General features: G+C 40.3%; 1 protein-coding gene across 9 annotated transcripts in view; it reads right to left on the bottom strand.

The window, feature by feature from the left end:
• The window catches only part of Sh3kbp1 (SH3 domain containing kinase binding protein 1), a 346,801-nt gene that overhangs the window by 166,395 nt on the left and 158,880 nt on the right, over window positions 1-21,526 (bottom strand). For all 9 annotated transcript variants that reach the window (XM_010643666.3, XM_033760274.1, XM_033760276.1 and 6 more), the window contains one exon: window positions 7,896-7,999. In XM_010643666.3, the coding sequence (XP_010641968.1) occupies window positions 7,896-7,999 (104 nt within the window). The remainder of the gene's footprint in view (window positions 1-7,895; window positions 8,000-21,526) is intronic.

Genomic DNA, 21,526 nt, shown 5'->3' on the forward strand with positions numbered 1-21,526 from the left:
ACTCCACTACTTTGCTACTACAGCTTTTCTTCATTCAATGACCATTTTGCTTCCCAACTTCCAGTCAATAGCAAACTGGAACAAACTGGGTTTGAGGAGCTCACGGGGAAGGAAGAGGCATACAGGCCAATGAAGTGAGCTTTACCATTTCAAGAGTGCTTTTACCATTTTTTCCATAAAAGAAAATTCACATATCAAACCCTAAGGCCTACACCTTAACATTCCTAAAATCAATCTTCCTCAAAAATTTCCAGAAATAATTCAATGAAAACTTCAATATCAGTCATTTCTCCTACTATTGAAAGGTAGGCGAAGGTGTTCTGAAAAAAATTTTGAACACTAAAAAAATGCTAAGATAGTTTTAAATTTTTTTGAGATAAAAGGTACACAAATGCATAGATCTTAACAGTACAGTTGGTCACTTTTGATAAATACCCTTTGGAACTTACACTTTTATTAACAAGAGTGTTTCCATTACTCCTAAAATTACCTTGCATCCCTCCCCAGTTAATCCACCTCTAAACAATCACTAATCTTATTTCAATCACCTTTGATTGGTTTCATCTTTTCTAGGACTGCATGGAAAATATGGTAAGACACAGTTTAACTTCTTGAATGTTGTTTAAAAATATGTTCCTGGGAAACACTCTTTTACCAGGAGCATTAATGGAATTACATATTTTTAAGGGGGCCGCTTGTTGAAGGCATAAATACCTATATTAGGGCCAGGAATTTAGCTCAGTGGTTTCACCGCCTGCCTCGCAAGCACTAGGTCCTGAGTTCGATAGCTGGTACCAATAAATAAATACCTATATTAGTTTCCAATTTAGTGCCTTTAACTGGCCCTGTTGATTTCAGGATATTTAAAGCTGGCTGGAACCAAACATAAAAGTATTATGTGGGCCAATATTTTCACAATTCTTGCATAGTTTATCTTTTACTGCCTGGGCCAGAACATTCCATACACATTTGGGAACTGATTTTTATTCCCTCCCCTCATTCTTCTGAGAACAAGCCTATTCCATAAGAGAGAAAGGCCTTCAAAAAAGAAATCTGTAACTGAAAGGGAAATGATTTAAGAAAACACATACAATTTCTTAGAAAGTAAACTCTGCAACACCCAGGATTGTGAGAATGGAACGTGTTTCTGAGGAGACTTCCGGAGCTATCCTTTAAGCAGGGCTTTACAGTCCTATCTTTCCAAATAGCCACAGGCTATTTTACAGTCCCCAAATTCCTAAGTGACTGCATGCTAAGGTCTTACCCTCATTCTAATGTGAAAAGATTAACAAAGATGGGATCAAGCCAACAAAATGACCTTTGTGATGAATCAGGCGCCTCAAGTTTTGTCCTATCCCTATTCTCAGGTTTTAAAAAATTCATATGGGAATGTGTGAACATCCTGGGAAGGGGTTTCCAGGAGGCGTCCCTTTGAAAGTTCAGCATGGGCAGCACTGTATCTCCCCCCACACCTCAACTTCATGTCGCTGCATCCAACAGCATCTGCCTGCCATACTCCACATTTGTCCAAACATTCACAGGTTACCCCCTACTTCTGAGCAAGGCTGTACTAACACTGTCCTCCTCCCTCAAGGCTAGCTCAGTTTCTGTGACACGGCACCATGCCCCTTTCCTGTGCCCAGTTGAAACCTCACCTATTCTAGGAAGCATCTTCTTCACCTTCTCTGAGGACCTGTCTTTCAATGCCTTACTCATTTTTCAGTTCTATCTCTTGCCACGCTGGTAACATCATGGGCTTTAAATTCTCTTCCTACCTGTGCATGTCTTACCCTCCCTGACAAGACCAAATCTGTTTCTAGGCATAGATTCTGCTCAGTAAATTTGTGAATCTCTATGAAGTTTCTTTCAGAATATAAGATCTGGAATATTGAATAAATCCCATATAAATTTATTCTAAGTACATTTAAATTTGAAAATATGTTACTTTTATATGGTTGTAGCCTACTGTATGATTCAAATCTCATCACCTTCTCTACAAAACATGGCTTCCCTACTCTAAATATGAATGCTTTACTATTTCTTCACAGTGGGAACTCAGAAATGTTCATACCTAAGTTGTTTGGGGAAAAACTGTAGAACAGTTTGAGCTCTTTGGATAATCAAATTCCAATAAACATATTTTTATTGAATGTTACTTTTTTTGAAAAAAGGATAAATCTTCTAAAGCATGGCAGTGTCTTAATGGGTAAGTACCCAGGCAGGTCTGATCGCTTATTAACCAATCAGCTTTTTAATAAACTTGACTTCTCATGAGCAAAAAAGAAATGATGAGCTGCCTACCCACACCCACAGAGATTATCTGACTGAGTGAAAGTTTCAAAGAATTCAAAGGGCCTGCTTAATTCTAGTTGAGTGAGCCAGATCTCCTTCTATGGTCACAACAAGGAAGACACAGTCATTTATTGACCATGTGCATTATCATCTTTCAAACCACAAATCCAGGTTAGGCTTTAACCCAGAGACTTTAGCTCTGAGTCTCCAGCCAGCCTGACTGGAGACCACTGAGAAATGCCTCAAAAACCAACCATAAAGAACACATAAAAGCAAAAATCTCTGAACATCCCTTGGGCCACTACTGAGCGAGGCTGGTTAAGACCAAGCTCATCCAACACAGGGAAAAAGCAGTTCCTTTCGCAGCCTCCAGATAACACAGACAGAAAAACACAGCAGCTGGTATCAATGCACTCTCCAAAAAGACAAACCTCCAGAGGCCTCAAATGCTGGTAACCTTGTCCATGTGCCATCTCTGCTCCTTAATTAGAGCATTGCCTATCTTTCTCTGTCCTCTACTCTGGAAGCACATTACCTAAGTATGTAGCCACAATTACTGCTTTAAAAATATCAACCAGGAATTCACAACCCACTGTTCTTCTATCAAATTGGTAATCTGGGTCATTCAGGGTCCCCATGATAGTTTTTCCCTCCGCAGAATTACCACTGGCCATCTGGGAGGCAGAACCAGGGGAGGTATTTTCTTGAGTAACTTTCATTTTGCCAACTCCAAGGCTACCCTTGCTCTTTCTTCCTTCCCTGAGGCTGACAGAAGGAGGCTGGAAGGAGAGCAGGGGCCAGTTTTCTTCCCGAACGTGCTTAAGGCTGGGACTTGCTGTTTGACAGCACATGTTCGGTTAAATAGTGTAAAGATATACAGGTATGAAGAGAAAAGATTAGTGGTAAAAAGGATAAAGGTAACAACTTGAAGGTTAAAACAAAACCTACCAAATTAGATGTGTACAAGAAGACTAAAAACAGTTGGGGGTGGGGAGTTGGAACTGTAGGATTATGTACTCCAACAGCTTCACTTATATAGTTATCAATCCACTCTAAAGAAAACAGCAGGAATTATAGAACATGCACTATGGATGCACAAAGGAAGAAATTCAAACCAGCAACTTATTTTAGGAAAAAGCCTTAACCCGGTATCATGCATGATGTCGTGCTGAAAAATGATAAACAAATGCATATTGTGATATGTGAAGCAGAAGTTGACTATTAAAACAGATGTATATTGTTTTTTTTAGAATTCTCTGGTTAATTCAACAGCTTCAAAATAAAACTAGTCTGTACATTCAAAATTCCTGTAAGAGTTGTCTGCCAGGACCTCCCCCCAAAAGTGTGTTCATTTGTGTATGGGTGTGTATAACTTTGCAATACTGTACAAATTAATCTATCAAACAACAAATAAGCGTATAACCTAATATGTACACACACAAGGTTCTATTTTACTAATTGATTCCATAGTATTGAAAGGCTATTAATATGTTTTTACTTTGATCTATTCCTGTATTTAAAGGTTTTGCTCATTTTATTTTTATTCTTCAGAGGAATTAGAGAAGGACTCCCCATTAGCACTTACACAATATTCACTATCAGAGAAAAGGACGTTTTATATTATACCGTGACACTGGCCCAATATTATCAGAACACTGCAAAAACAGAGAATTAGTTCTCTTTAACATGTGGATTAGAAGGCTAGCCTTTACATTTTTATATAAAAAGCACAGATTCTATGGCTATTGTTCCCCTTTCCCGACAGTAATAGACCCAGAATGAAGCCTAGAGCCCAGCTGGCAGTGAGTGGAGAGGAGCTTTATTGCAGGAGGTGGGAAGGGCTCCTGCCACCTCCATGAGCAAAGCTGTGACCTGTGCTCATTCCTCTCTTTCAGCTACCTATCTTCAGTTTCCCTGTAGCCAACGGGCAGGAAAAGTGGACATTATTTCTCAGAAATATATAAATTACTTGCCTTGATTTGTATTCCCTTTGAAACATTACCACCAGATTAAAGGAAATGTCCCAAAAGAATTATACCACAGTGATATATGTGCACCCATGTTCATAGTGGCACAGTTTGTAGTAGCTAAAACTTGGAAGCAGCCCAATCCCATCAACTGGAGACTGGATAAAGAAAATGTGTTTTTTTTAAGTTGGAAGGGTAGGGGAAAGGAAAGAAGGGAAAAGAAAAATATGAGAAAAGGAAAAAACAGAAACAAAGTCTTTGTAAATAGGGGAGGGTGGAAGGGATAAAGGGAGGGCAGAGGAATGGGGAAAAAATGAGAACTAATACCTGTCATGTAAAGGTACAAGATCCCAATGATGAATGTAACTGTACTGTATACCTAAAATGTACCAATAAACTCAGTGAAAAAAAAAAGAAAATATGTTTTTTAAATAAAATGGAGTACTACTCAGCCACAAAGAATGCGAATTTTAGTGACATTTATAGCTAAATGGATGCACGTCGAGGCCATGTTCTTAAGTGAAATAAATAGGACATACATGTGAATACAGAATAGTTTCTCTGGTGTAAGAAACTGAAAGTGTCAATAAGGATTAAAATGTATAATTGATAATGTGAAATAGGAAGAAAAGGTCCAAAGGGGAAGGGGAAGTGGGAGAGGTAGGGGAAAGAAAAGAAGGGAAAGGAATAAATAAGAGAAAAGGAAAAAATGGAGACAAAGTCTTTGTAAATAGGGAGGGGTAGAGGAGTTGAAGGGAGGGCAGGGGAATGGGGAAAAAATAAGAACCAAGATATATTATGTACTGGTACAAATTCCCAATGATGAATGTCATCATATTGTATACTGAAAATATGCCAATAAACTTAACGAATAAAAAAAAGATTAAAGGCAAAGTTATCTACTACAACAGGACCATTTTCATGCTTGTTCCCTTCCAGTCTTTGATCAGGTGCATCTAGATACATTTTACATAATTATATCCTAGCATATGCAAGTTTACGTTCTGATCCATTCATTTATTTTCTAAAACCTGTTTTCATGTTCCCATTTATTCATTTCCTTACTCAGTGAGCATTTGTTAAAATACATATTAGATTTCAGGCACTATTCCAGGTGCCATGAATATAAAGATAGATAAAAACCAGGTTCCTGCTGTTGAAAAGCTCTCAGCTTAGCGGAATAGAACAGATAATTATAATGCAAAGTATCACAATAAATACATATTCAAAGGCCTCTGTGTTTACTATCTTAATGGTTTTATAATCTTCTAGTTGGATAATACAACTTAATTCCTTTCCTTGATTATTTTTCATTATCACAAACACTGCTGCAATTAAAATGTTTCCAACGTATTTTTTTTCTTTTGTTAACCATTTTCTGAAGATAAATTCTTAGGAATGAAAGCTAAGTTAAAGAGTATTATTCAGATTGTTATAGCTCTTGACACAGCTTGCTAAATAGCTTCATATAATGATCATACAGATGTACAAATTCACCAATTATTCTCAGCTTTACCAACAGTCTTATCACCAAATAATTTCTTAGATTTTTATAAGTAGAAACCCCCAGTATTGTTTTAATTTGTACTTCTTATTTTCTCATAGTTAAGGTTTTTCCCCCTTATCTATCATTTATCATTGTTCCAGTAGCTTTCTAATATAGTTCATATGTTATATGTAGAATACTTTTTGTTCTAACTTATAATTTTTCCTATTTCTTTAGCTATACATGCTTCAAATTATCCCAAAATTTTAACTTTTTTTATTAGTCACATCTGTTTGGTTTATTGCTCTGGATTTTTTTTTAGACAGGGTCTCACTATGTAGTTCAGGCTGGCCTTGAACTCCCTATGTACCCCAGATTGGCCTCAAACTCAGTGATTCTCCTGCCTCAGCCTCCTGAGTGCTGGGATTACAGGTATGTGCCACCACGCCAAGCTTCTCTGGAATTTCTTCCATGGTTAATTGTGTTAAGAAACTTGCCCTTCACTGGAATAAATGTTCTACTATGTTGTCCATTCATCATCGCTCATTCAACTTTCAATAAGTGTTTGCTACATGCTCTGCTTGACACTAGGGAATTAAAAAAATGGATGGATGACATATTAGTACAAATTATCTATAACCTAGAAATAGGCAAAGGGGGTTACAGCATGACCTCCTGGCAGCACAGTGGGAACCCCATTTACCGCTTCTCCAGGGACATGTATCTTTTTTGGCACATTATTTACTATGCCTGAGGCTAGCTTACAATTCTGTTAGTGTAGATGTTAGCTGGTAGACAGCTGAAAGCAATACAAGTGATTCTTGTCATACAGCAATGAAAATGAACTTTGACCAATAGCAATACAAATTATTTGCCCCCTAGAAAAAATGACCTCAAAAGTTAGTTTTTTTATACCCTGTAGAAAACTGTGGAGTTTGGGGTCTAACTTAGTGATCTTATCAAGTATTTTTTTCTGTCATTACACCTGCTTTGCTCTTTCACAATTCTCTTGGAACCAGCCTTCTATCTTACAGATCACTTGCTAATGAGCTAAATAAAACTCTCATACAGGGTCACATTAGGTTTGTATGGAAGTCAGGAAATCTGGCTTTTAGCATTAACCCTGCTACTTCTACCGACATGATGGTTCACTTATGGTCCTCAACTTCTACCTACCTTTTCTATAAACCATGAGTTTTTGCAAGGTTGAATGGCATTCAGGGGAAAAAAAGCAACTGGAAAGCTGTACTTTTATGTACAGATACAAGTATTAAAGCAGAACAAAGATCCTATAGGCCTAGAGATCCCATAGGCCTGAGGAGATGGAGCCTGAGAAGCCCACCCAATGTCTCAAGGGCAATTCTGCCAACAGAGCTGGCTCCAGGTAGTCAGGACAAAGTAGGACAAAGTAAAGTGGCCCTGCAGAAAGAGCACAGGTCCCTGCTCAGGTGGACCTGGCTTCACCACTAAGCCCTGCCTTGTCCGGGGTCTTTTGAGGCTCTATTCTCATCTACACAATAAAGTGGTCAAAATGTGTAAGTGGGCTAATGTGTAAAGGACCTCATTACAGGGCAGGGGGTGTAGCTTAGTGGTAGAGCACCTACCTACCATGCAGAAGGCTCTGGATTCTGTCCCGGCTTTGTGTAAAATAAAAGGTAACTTCGTCATACCTGCTATATACTTGGCTCTCTAATAAATGTCACTTTTTCCCCCTCCTTTTAAACCTACAGTGTCTCCCACAGTGAATACTGAGGCTATACTAGAGGAATGGATCTGGGTAGCTCTGGACACAGAGTCTTCAATTAAAACACAAGAGAAAGTTGGTGGTACTGGGTTGGAATTTCAGAGGTACTTAGTGTGCTGTGCTACACAATGACAACTGACCCCCAACTGGCCCGATAGAGCTCCTTTACCGGAACCCATTTCCTCAGGAGACTAAACTAGATCATCTCTAGGATTTCAGTTCTAACATCCAACATCAACAGCATGCGAGGCAGGTGCTCTCCTACTGAGCTACACTCCTTGGCCTGTGATGAAGTTCTTTACCTGTTAGCCCTGTGCATCTGCAGCAAGAGTTCCTCATGCCTGGGGGTGTGTAGGTGGGTCTGATGGCCATGCAAGGCAACTGCACTGCCCGGCCACTTGCTTACCTCTCCTACCACCTCTATGATGTCACCAACTTTCAGCTCAAGTTCGTCATCATTCTGGGGCAGGTAGCTGAATGCCACCTGGCATCGGCGCCTCCGTCGTTCACCTGGATGGGAAAAGTCAAATATTTAGATACAGTTCTTCTGTCAAATTAAGATTTTAAAGAGAGGCTTCCTAGGCATGCAGGCAAATTAAGCTGACGTCTCAAATATGCTCTCTGGAACATGGCTAGAGGCACAGCAGCCCTGGTCTCTTAGAGGCAGTAGAAAGCAGAGCAATGCTTCTTGGTCTTTTAAAAGCTGCTGGGTCAGAAAGGCATGGGTGTGAGAAACGGTTCCATTGGTGCAGAAGGCAAAAATCCTACCCCTGAAGCACTGGAGCACAGTGTTGCCTTAAACGGTTTTCCATGGATGGGGCTTTATATTTGCTGCTGTTGATTTTTAATGAAAGCTGATGTGATATGGTCAAGAAACAAGAACAGTCTGCTTCTAATGCTAGCAAGGCAGACAGTATTTTCCCCCAAAAGTACATAGGAAAACATAAACAATTCTGGCCTTTTCTTAGTAATAATCACCCTTTCAACATGCTGCAAATCAGGCCTGATAAGTAAAGGCTGACTGGATTTCAGCCTCCTCTCGGTACTGTTTAAAATGCCCCACAGGGTTCAACAAATCCACTTCTGTCCTCTTTTCTCTGTCCCATGGGTCCATTAACAAGATCCCTGGCTGCTTACACAAAACCAACCCAGGCAAATCAAGATGAAAGGCAGGGTCACACTTCACTTGACCAGAGGACACTCAAGGTCACAGCATCTTACTCACTCAGAATGGCCCACCTGGGACTTCCAGGGTCAAGTACAGCTACAACTGTCCACAGCACATCCACAACACAGATGTGCACTTTGGGGAGAAAGAATGTATGTGGTAGGGGGAGGGAAGGAGGGAAGGAGAGAGGGAGAGAAAAAAGGAGAGGAGGAGAGACAGACACCAGCCATGCATCAGTGGAGGCTCAAACTAGGGAGAGGGGGTTGGGGTTAGGAAGTGAGACAGACTTTGTTGCTGTAAGACATTTGTTGCTCATAGCTAACCTCCTCGCACCACTCCCTCATGCCACCACATGGCCTAGAAAACCAAAGGGATCAACGACTTTAAAGAAATACATTTAAAAATGCTGAAAATATTTTTGGGTACTGCCTCTGGGAATCCTTTCTCTTTTCTCATCTTTTCTGTAGAGAAAGGAAGTCCCTACAGAGGTGATCACAAGGCACACTGAGGCCCCTATGCAGCCTGACAAAGGAAAGGTGTCTGCACTACATCTGATGTGTTCCCTGATCAATATTTTTCAAAAGTCAATGGCCTAGTTCACTGTTTCAATTTTCTCTGCCTGTGTCTCACCAACGAGGAACAGAGCTGAACACAGGAAAAGAGAAAGAAGTGCAGAATCAGTATCTTGACCAACCACATCTTTGGCAAATACACAGTCTTTATCCTTTTGTACACAGTCACAAGCCACTGGATCTTGATAAGACAAGCACAGAGCTCTCCAGCCCATTCCAGGTGAGCAGTGCTCCTGTCAGCTAGCTGAGGAGGGCAACCCTCAGGAGGGCCTGGCACTCCCTGGGGCAGAGTTTCCACCACAACTTTCTTCTCCAAGGCAGGAAGGCCGGAAGAGTGACATCGCTGCTCCATGTTCCTGATACCACAAAAGGTGAATCAAGTATAGTACTCTGTACCATAAAGGATACATTATTTCTTATTCTAGCAAAGAAAATTTTGATTTCAAGGCTATCTTGGCTCCCCTCTCCTACCCCTGCTTAAGATGAAGTTCTATGAATCTTTAAGTGTTTCCATTTTCTAGATATTATGCCAAAAGTGGACTTTGCAGATACAAATCTGAACATGAAAGAAGTAAAATGGTAAGTGTCTGAAAACTGACACTCATAACCACAGAAATCACCAAAGTCCCCACCAAAGTGACTTAAAGTAACGTATGAAGACGTAGTGTTAGCTGAAGCCATAAAACGTAACAGTTACATACAATTCATATTTCTAAAAAAAATCTCTATGAAATATAGTATCTAGCCAAACAATGCACAAATTGAAAAGCAGGAGTGATATATTCTTGGAAAAAGATGAATCCAATAGATTCAGGACCTGGAATAGAATTGTCATATTTTTCTTGAGTCAAATCTCTGCATTGGACTTCCATAAAGGCCTGCCTGGCACCAAAAGAATGATGCTTTTACTAATTTCTCTCTACAAGGCCGGTCAATATTTCTTAAACGCCTCTAAGGTTACTCAGATGGTGGCTTAAAGTCCTTTAAAGCACACTGGCAACATACCAAGAAAAGCCCTACAGAGCACAAAAGGGAAGGACTCAGAGGTAGTTGGTGGTAAAGGTCACCTGCTCTGACTCCAAGCAGATGCAATCCCTCTATGCTGGTATAGCTTGTTATTATTTCTAAACCCATCACCATATCACATTACGCCAGCCACATAAATGAAAATGAAAAGAGCCAGGATGAACAACCATTTTGCAAATGAGGAAACAAGGTCTCCGTGACTTACCCACCAAGCTGGTAAGTGGCAGCATTTCATTGGCCTGAGTTCTGAGAGTTCTCTCTCTCTCCAGTTCTGGATGAACAAATTCAATTCATACCTTGTCCCAAACTCTCTGTAATCCATATTTAACTGCTTCATGCAACACTGTATAACATCACTACAGGACAGGGATGGCGAAGCTTTTAGAGCTTTCAATGATAACAAGTAGCTGGCTACGGCATACATGCCTTAGGTTTGCCACCACTGCTCTGGGACATCTTCACCACAGCGCTCTCATTACAGAAAGCTCCTGAGCTCCAGTAGTGCTGCTTTTCCAGGCCTCAGCTCCAGCCTATGACTGACTTGCACTTTTGTGTCAGTTTTACCTGGCCAACAACCCAGCTTAAGAGGAATGCTTGAAATTGGGAGAAACTGTGTTTCAGCTCCACACACTTCTCTTAAACATCAAAGAGTTTAAGGATGCCATTTTTCCTCTCTTGGCATTTCACTGCTGTTTACTAGTGAGTCTTTACCCTCTCGGAAGTGATTAGTATATGACAATGTCATCTTGTAATAGCTAGTAGAAACTGAAGATTAAAACGTCTGACTTGCCCATGCCTGGGATCTGGAATCACTTAGCTGAAGCAACCACCTTGATGCCCAGGTGGCCTAGGCATGGAGTTCTTTGTGTGAGCTTCAGGTGTAACATACTTTATGAGGCTTTTTTCGCCTATGGGATAAATTTAGTTTTTGCTATTTGCCAATGTAAAAAACATTAGAAATATGTTATTTATTTTATATTACATTGTACTTCAAAGCTTTTCAATTTGGATTAAAAATGTTTATTTATTTTCATTCTAAAAAACTAGAAAGTACAGAGAATGTATGTTTTTCCTCATTTACATTAGCAACATTACCACTCTCTTGTGCTACTATGTGTGTTGTGGAAGCAGGGCTACTTAACTACTCATACATAATTTAAAGAAGGAATGGTATAAGTCTTATCAATACACACATATGTGTGCACACACAGCTTTACCAAAGAAGTAGGAATAAGACAGAAAAAGCATACTAAACACTGTACACCCTTAATTTAGAGCCACACTGTAGACAGCCATGAAATATACATGCATGAACATGCATTCATGTGCAGGAACACAGGGACACACATGACAAAGCAAACATACCCTCAACTCTGTCACTAGAGCCCATACCCACCTTCCATTCATAACCAACTATGTTTAATAAAAGAACAGCTAATATTTATTGAGCACTTACTACATGCTAGAAACTATTAAGCACTTTACCTGAATTATTCCATTGAATCCTCACCTCTGTGGTATATTACTGACCCTCTTTTTACAGACAAGGAGACCAAAGAGGCAGATAGAGATAAACTATTCTATCAAAGGTCTTGTAGCTAATAAATACAGAGCCTCAGACTCCAAACCAGTTGTAATTCTAGAGATGTTGCCTCCATGTCTAGCTGTTGTCATGAATTCTCAGCTATCTTAAGACTATAGAAAAGACCAGCTGGGATAACATGGTACATGGGTAAAAGTTGAAAGCAGAAAGTGAAAAGCCATACATCAAGAGCACTTCCTGTAAGCTTCTGGGGCCCGCAAGCCCCGGTTTTAATGAAATACAGCCAAGTGGATAGAGAGGAGATATGCAGAACACTCACCTTGTCTGAAAATGAAATTACAGAAACCAAAAAGCATGCAATGACTCAGTCCCAGAAACAAGATACACACTGATACTTTAGAGCCTGCATCCTAGGGTCAGTCTTATGACATGAACACTTTAGTAGGTCAATTCACTCAATAATCACAAAGTATAACAACAAATAATACCATGGATAAAAAAGTATTTGGATCAACTAAAAACTTCCAACATTCACACAGTCTCCTTTTTACTATCCCACATCACCCACATAAGTGAGAATAAAACTATGAATAAAATAAAACTATGAATAAAAAACTATTTTAAATCATTCAATAAATAAAACTATGAATAAAACAGTTTTAAATCATTCAATATTATTTTCAAAGAATATATTAATCAAGTGGATCCTTACTACATACCTAGAGAACATGGCAGTATCCTGAAGTCATACTGCCAGAGTTAAAATTGATAAAAGCCAGAGAAGAAAATCACAAGTCACCAATTCTTAATGTTGAGGATAATTTCGGGAATTTGTCTGGGAACCACTTGTGCGAGAAGATTAAAGTGCAGGGCAGACCTACTGAACTCACTCTCTCAAGGTGGGAGCAGGAACATATATTTAATGATGTCTCCAACCATGGTAAAACTCACAAAAATGTAAATTTCCGCTGGGCGTGGTGGCGCACGCCTGTAATCCCAGCACTCGGGAGGCTGAGGCAGGAAGATCGCTCTGAGTTTGAGACCAGCCTGGGCTATATATTGAGTTCCAGGTCAGTCTCAACTACATAGTGAGACCCTGTCTCAAAAAACAAACAAACAAAAAAATCTAAACTTCCATAAGGAGTCAGTGCCACAAGTCACAAGTGATGGGAAAACACCCTGCCAGATCAGGGGGTGTCCCCTGGGAGGACCCAGAATTTTCAGTCTTGGCTGAACACTGAGACTACCTGGGGAGTTTTCATAAAATTAAGGAAGCCTCCTTAAACAGCAGTGCCTGAGAACTAGGTCTCCACAGAAAAAATGGTTTCTTCCTAGGCTGGGGAAAATAAAATGTGAAATGAGCCTGAAATATCTGGTTTTGTCAAAATGAATCAAAGGACACAGGAATCAGCTTCACAGGCCTTCCAGCAGCCACCTTTGGGATAGTAACAGCATGTACTCGGGGATGTATTATAATTTATTGATTTCCCCAAAACTCTTAAATTCATATTGATATGTTCAATAAGTAGCAAGCTAGTTAGCTAGATGGATAGTATTAAATAGTTATGGTGTGAAAAGTAAAAGCTCTTTAAAAAAAAAACAGGGACTGGGGATTTATCTCAGTGGTTCTGGCACCTGCCTTACAAGGATCAATCTCTGGTACCCCAAAAAATCCAAAACCAAAAACAAACAAACAAAAAGAAAAAACAAAAGAACATTAGCTGTGGCGCATACCTGTAATCCCAGCACTCTGAGTGGCTGAGGCAGAAAGATCACAAATTCAAGCCTAGCCTAGGTAATTTAGTGAGAACCTGTCTTAAATTTTAAAAAGAGCTGGGAATGTAGCTCAGTGCAAAGGCCCTAGGTTTAATCCCTTCTACCAAAAAAAAAAAAAAGTTGACTAATACAGAAATAATAGAAATAGACAATCACCATTTTATAACCATCACAGTATTAACTGATTATGGCAAAAATCAATGGTTGCTAAAACCACTGGATGAAAGTTTGTTGGAATTTAGGATATGTACAGAATCTCAAGGTATTTCCTTCAGATTATCACTAATCACAAAAGGAACATGGTCCCCTTACAATGGAGAAAGCTGGTGGACATATCCCTACCCAAGTGATCAAAGTTTTCACTGGCAATCATGAGACAACTTACATACATCAGGTGCCCCGCCAACCTACAGTACTCCTGCCTCACTGACCTACATCTAACCATGAGCAAAGAGTCATGTGAAATAAATATAGCCCAAATATTCTAAGTGCGATTTTTTTTTTCTTTTTGGTACCGGGGATCAAACTTGGGACCTTGCACTTAAAAGGCAGGCGGTGGAACCACTGAGCTAAATCTCCGGCCCCTAAGTATGATTTTTAAAAGCGTTAAGAGATATGACAACAAATCTAACTCATTATCCTTAATTGGGGTCTAGATTTAAAAATAATAATAAAGGACATTATTGGGAGAACTGGGGAATGTGGATATGGACTAACATAACAGCATTATATTGTTACATTTCCAAGGGTGTTGATTCTATTGCAATTATATAGCAGAAATGATAGAAAGAGGTATCTTAGGGCACAAATTCTTAAGTATTTAGGGATGAAGTGTCCTGATATTTATGACTTACTTTGAAATTGTTTAAGAAAAGCAGCTGTGTGTGGTGATACACACCTGCAATCCTAGCACTTGAGGCTGAAGCAGGAGGATCACAAGTTTAAGCCCAGCCTGGGCTACATAACAAGTTTAAGGTTACATTGTACTACCTGGTGAGACCAGGAAGGAGGAGGGGAAGGGAAAGGATGAAGTGTCCTGATATTTATGACTTACTTTGAAATTGTTTAAGAAAAGCAGCTGTGTGTGGTGATACACACCTGCAATCCTAGCACTTGAGGCTGAAGCAGGAGGATCACAAGTTTAAGCCCAGCCTGGGCTACATAACAAGTTTAAGGTTACATTGTACTACCTGGTGAGACCAGGAAGGAGGAGGGGAAGGGAAAAAGAGAGGGAGGGGAGAGGAGGAGAGGGCAGGGGAGGGGGGAAGGGAAGGGAAGGGGCAAGTAAGCAGGAGAGAGAAAGAAAACACAAAAGGACTGAAAACTGTGGCAAATGCTGACAATTGGTGAACAACTGGTGAACCTGCTCACTATACCAGTCTTACAACTTTCCTGTACCTTTGAAAACTTTGGGAGGAAAAATACCAATGTCTGGGCCTCACTTCTATAGATTCTGATAGCACTGGTCTGGGATGCAGCCCAAGAATCTGGATTTTAACGGTTCCCACTAAGAGATACCTAGACAGATTTGCTGTCCAAAGAATAACATTAGGCCAAACAATAATAAGATTTTTCCCAGGACCATGTTACTTTAGGGCTGACCTTCAAAACCTTTCCAACAAGGGAGAGAAATCAGACTTCTAAATATTTGACAATATTATACTAATACTATCCCAATATTATCCTAATACACAATCCACGCAAATGCTGGTGTGTTGTGATATTACTTCAGAGACCTTGAAAACCAGAACTTCCAAACTCTGCAACTGTGTTGGGGGGAGGGACGGGAGGATGGAGGAGACAGAGGTCACTGTTATGGTGCATTAGCAGACATGGCTCAGGTACAGCAATTCCCCATATTACCGAGCAGCTTTTTGAAGAAGCTCTTCAGGAGTTGGAAACCTTGACTTATGTAAGAGGCCAAGTTTCCTATTTCAGGGGGGAAAAGCAATACAAGCTGAAATAAATAAATGTAGACACTCACACATTTTAGTTGGGACAGTCAACAGATTCTAGATGCAAGGGAAGAGAAATGAGAATTACTAATCTTGTGTACCCTGCCATCACACCCTTCACTGGAAACACTTCCACTCCATCACCCTGTTTCAAGGTAATGCAACTCAGAGGAAGACGACACTTCAGAAGCCAATTATGCTCCAAAAAATAGGATCTCTTGGGTTTTTCTTTATGAATAACCTCATTCATGGCTAGATTGTGGCAGTGGAAGTGTACATTATGTAACCTAATTGGCATTGTGTGGTCCCTTGGGATGAGCCTGCTTGATTATAAAAGGGATGTATATAATTAACATCTTTTCATGGCAGCAAATCCATCTATCTGCTACTTCAAAGGCAAGGTCTTCTGAAAAGCAGTGACAGCTATGCCAGTGTTCATTTCCCCCAAAGTCTCACCAGAATACAGGTTTAAAAATGTAGAACAGTAGAGATTCATTTATTAGAGCCTCTTGGTAAGCTAGTGGTGTGTGTGGTGGTGGTAGTGGGGGGTAAAAGCAGGAAAACTCACAAGTCACATAAGGAAAATCAACATCACCTTAGAGATGACAGAGATGAACATCGAGTGTCTTATATATGCGAGAAACCATGCTCAGCCTCAAGCCCTAAATGCCTTTCCTCAAGTCTTTGTACTAAACTTATGAGGTTCAAGGTGTTGGCCCTACCTTTCTGAACGAACACAAAAAGGCTGGCTGACTTGTCCAGGGCACATGGGTTAAATAGGTTGTGGTCTTCAGCCCTCTTCTAACATTAACTCGAGATAATACCAGGAAGTCAGACTAGGAATGAATTTCTGTTGGACTCTCAGCCTTGAACCACTGGTGGGACACACGAATCTAATCATTGGTCTTTTTTGTTTGTTTGTTTGTTTGTTTGTTTGTTTGTTTTTGAGACAGGGTCTCACTATGTAGTTGAGACTGACCTGAAACTCACTATGTAGCCCAGGCTGGTCTCTAACTCACAGCGATCCTCCTGACTCAGCCTCCCGAGTGCTGGGATTACAGGCATGCGCCACCATGCCCGGCTAATCATTGGTCTTTTTACTAATAAAATTAATGAAAAGCCACCTGATGTTATGGTCACTTATGTACCACCAGTGCTTCATGTTACCTGGCAGCAACATAATAATTATGGCCCCATCATGAATGTGTTAATGCTAACATAAGACTTTATTTTATGGGCCAGGAGAATCCAGAGGTCTCTGGGTAGGAAAGTGGGAAGGTGAGATAAGAATAGTGATCTAGGGGGAAGTACAGGACAGCTTGGGAGAGAGTGCCTGGCAGCAAGCAGACGGCCCAATGAAAGATAATGGAAAACAGAGCAAGTCTGAAAACCACCCTGGAAAGACTCATACAGCCAAAGAAAGATGGGCCAAGACACAGACATGAATGCCCATGTACACAGTACCATCATCAATTGAAGAGTCTACAGCCCCCTTTGGGGGTCAATGACACTCCTTGTCTTAGTTACTTTTCTCATCGCTGAGACAAAATACCCAACATTCAAAGTTAAAGGAGGAAAGGTTTATTTGGCTTACAATTCTTAGAGGTTTCAGTTCATAGTTGGCTGGCTCTAAGGCAGGGTGGCATGGCAGAGGGAAACTGCAGAGGAGAAATGTCTATGGCAAGCAGGCAAGAGAGAACAAGCAAGGGATGACCATAGCCCTTTCTACTCTTTATATCTCATCCAGGCTACTCAGAGCGGGTAGCACTCACATCCTTAATCCCAGTGCCCTTGATCCTAGCATTGCACCATGAATCAGTTCCAGCTTCGCACACTCTAGATTCAGCCATCTCTGAAAAAGCTCCACCTATGACTGCCTGAGGATTGGAGGACATCTAGACACAAACCATAACATTCTCTTACTTGTCCTTGATCCCAAGCACCTAGGCCAGTGTCTGTCTGACACCAAACAACTGTCTGTTCTTGACCAATAAATGGATTAATGAACTAACACTAATTCCCCATCCTGTCTGTAGGTCAAGGTTTTGTGAATACAAACTCCCAAACAGTCAGAGGGGCACTGCAGAAGTATGGGAAGGGTAGAGGGAAGGAGAGGTAAAGCCTCGACACAGTGTGACACATGACACTTAACCCATGTATGCCTAGGAGTCAACATCACCTTATTGATGCTATAAGGAGAGATGGTGGACCTCACAGTGATGTCGGTGTGTCAAAGATGCTTCATTCTCTACCAGCAATGTAGTAAAAAGCAGCTATAATCCAAATGATGATCTAGTCCTCACTGCTTTCTTCCTAAGTTTATAGTTCACCTGTAATTCTTCATACTAAATGGTACAGCAAGCCTATATATGAACAAGAAATCTTGTGTATTTCACTTTTTCAATCCTCTTAAAAGAGAAACAATGCTTTAAGTAGGCAGATACATGTGTAAGAATGTTCAAGGCGGCACTGTGTTTAACAGCAAATACATATATGCACAGAGATCTACATGGAAGGCGGAGGACTACTGAAGTCACAGTATGATTAGCAGTCATTAAATACAAGTAGCTCTAGGAATATGGATATGAAAAGATGTCCATAAATGAGGTGGGCTTTTAAAGAGGAGGAAGAAGGAGCAAAGAGGAAAAGAGAGCAGGGATAAAATTAATTAAATTTGTTTTGGGCCGGGGATTTAGCTTAGTGGTTCCAGCGTCTGCTTCGCAAGCACAAGGACCCGAGCTTGATCCCCGGTACCAAAACAAAACAAAACAAAATGTGTTATGTGCATGTACCAATAAAAATGAATCTCATTTTTCTGTATCCTTAATATGCACCAATAAAAAGGTTTCCACGTGTGTGTGTGTATATATATATATATATATGTGTGTGTGTACATGTATGTACAATATATACAGACCAAGTGTATATGGTTCCAATTTTATAAATATGCAAACTCTATAACCATAAGCAGCATCAACTATTTTACTCAATCCTGATCACCCAGAACCCAGCACAGAATATGCTCTCAATAATGTTTACTGATAAATAAATGTATTCAACAATCAACTAATCTGTGAAGTCCTGATGTAATTCAATAAACCAGAAAAAGGGTGTCCATATACATAAACACACTTGGCATGGAAATAGCATGGAAGGCTACATCCCAAATACTGGCACTCCGGGAGAGCCATAAAGACAAACTCATTTAAATGCTTCTGCATGTCAATCTGTTTTTACAGAAAGCATGTAATACACTCCAGCAGGTTTTGTTTTAAACATCAGTCACCTATTAAAATTATCTTGTACTATGAAACTTATCTTTCTGAACACGCTTGGGTGACATTAATAGTATAGCTCCTATCTCACAAATAAATATATGCCAACTGAAAGAGTCAGAAAGGTGCTTTTCACAGGCTGAATGACAAACAGCTCTGACCTCCCCAGGACAACTGCCTGTGCCCAGTCCATGAAGGCAGGAGAAGGTGTGAGCCTAGAGAAACAGCTCTACCCTTGTAGCTGATACTAGCCAGCATTTTGATCACATGCTGTCGCAGAGCCTCAAGTAGGCTGCAACAGCAGCCCTGTGACCAGTGCAAGGCCATTGTCTCTAGCACACAGCCTCCTCCAGCACACAGCCCAGGCAACCATCCCTGCAGAGGAAGGGGCCCTGCATCCATCTTCTGAGCTCACTTGCTCACGCTCACTCATTCACAGCTCACAGAACACTTGTACTTCCTCTCAGCCATGGACACCCTTTCCCTAGGTTCCCCTAACAACCATTTCTTCTACCACTGCTGTCACTCCACTGTATTTTCCTTGTCAGTGAGCAGCAGTTTGTCTCCACCCCTTCAACCTTGACAACTCTTAGCTCTTTCCTGTACACCTTTTTCAATAAATTCAGCTCATTTATTAACTCCCACATATATCTTATTATGGTTATAATAACGCCATTTCTTCACAAATGCCCACTCTGAATCAGTATGTGGGCCCAGATGCCTTGTCTCATATTTAGAAAAAAGAGAGACAAAAATCCCTGATCTAGTTCCTTCTCAGACTAGATCTTGAAACTTCAGTCTATTGCCCTGTTTAATGAAACCAATAGAAGCAGTCTTCAAGTTGGCCAATTAACATATGATGAGGGCCGGGGATTTAGTTCAGTGGCACCGCACCTGCCTCACAAGCGCAAGGTTCTCAGTTCGATCCCTGGTACCCCCCAAATATGATGAAAAAATTGAGTTTCCACAGCCAGCATAATATGAAAAGGACCCATCCATTTAATAAAATGACTTTCTGCAAAGAAGATCTGGATATTTTCAGTGGTTAGTACTGTCATCTGGTATTTCCCTAGAAGCCACATCTATAATTCTGGTATTATGGGCATTAAGAATTCAATGTCCTCCACCTCAACCATCTTATAAAACTGGGGTGTGAAAGGACACATGAGCTCTAATTTTATTGCAATTTGATACACGATCTACATTAAAAGCACTGAAGCACATAAAGAGAATCCTGGTCCAGGATTTAGCTCAGTGGTGCCACTGCCTGCCTCACAAACACAAGGACCCAAGTTCGATTCCCGCTACAAAAAAAAAAAAAAAAAAAAAAGAGAGAGAGAGAGAGCGACAGAATCCTTAGCTCACAAGACAGAAGACATACAACCCAATGGTCTCAGCACTTGGGCTCCTTACTTTGGGTTTTCTCATGCAGAAAATGGGGACCATGGGGGAAAGGCTTACTTTACACAAGAGCTTACTTCTACCCGACTTCTTCTTTTTTCTTTTGCCCTTCGGCTTTACACTTAAGAATCTGTTAAAAGATAATCTTCAAAAATTATTTATACTAGCTCAACCAATTTTGTTTTTACCAGCCTTCCCTTCCCATCAGAGTAACATAAAGGAATCACATAGAAAAACAAATCCAGTGACATCTCTAAACATACTTCTGTTTTTCCCCTTTTTTGGGGCTAGTCTCAGATCATGGTTTTGGCCTTACAGCATGGCCATCTATTCCAATGCCCCAACCTACAGCAGGCCAGGGAATGCCTCGCCAAGGCATCTCTGGTCTGGTTTCCCCTAAGTCTCTGGGAAAGGGAATCTGGATTTTCAGAGGAGAAAATCTAATACATAAAACACATTGCTCTTCTGTGCTTTAGCAAGGCTGATTTTAGCAAAAGTGCCCCAAAGAACTGAACATATTTATAGAGCTTTGTTAGATCTACTTTTATATGCTCCATGCACAGTCATTCAAGTGAAATGAGAATACAGAATTTCAAAGGAAAAATTGAAGGAAGATTCTAAATATAAGTTATTTGTTGAGCATAAACAAGATTTCTCCCTTCTCTCCAACATACTCCCTCTAACATATCTATTTTTATCGGCCTTCTCAAACTTTATTGCTGACAAGCCAGGATGTCAGACCCTTAGCTTTGACACTTAAAGGGGGACAGGAAAGGAGGGAACAGGATTCGAGGATGAGGGGATGGAGGGATGGGGGAGGAGAAAGAGAGAAGGTGGGAAGAAGAGAGGAAAGAAGAAAAAGCATGGATATTTTAGGAACTGTGACTAAGGTCTAGAAAACCCTAAAGACCCTCCAGTGGAATACATTTCTCTTGCTTATTTGTTAAGAATGGGGGACTATTCCCCATAAATCAATAATATCTCTGTTTTAAAAATCAATACGTAGAAATGGCCACTGTAGTGAGAGATTTAAAGACAGAAAATTCCACAAAGAAAAGGAGGACATCTTTGGGACAGTCAAAATATTTTAAAATTTTGATGTCTCTTTAATGTAGTTTCCTTCCCCATTCACATTGAAACAAAAATAGGGGAATGCCTAGGCATTAGTGCCTTTTCTTAATATAAATGGCAGTTTATAAGGGGTGATCAAAATATACAGTGAATGTTTAAATTTTTTAAATATATTTTACGGCAAAAGACACATGCCATTAATCTATCTCAAAATGCTCCCCTCTAGCTTTGAATATACCTCTTCCATCAT

Source organism: Fukomys damarensis, unplaced genomic scaffold (genome assembly GCF_012274545.1).
Source record: "Fukomys damarensis isolate Sample0158 unplaced genomic scaffold, DMR_v1.0_HiC HiC_scaffold_39, whole genome shotgun sequence".
In the NCBI taxonomy this organism is placed as follows: domain Eukaryota; kingdom Metazoa; phylum Chordata; class Mammalia; order Rodentia; family Bathyergidae; genus Fukomys; species Fukomys damarensis.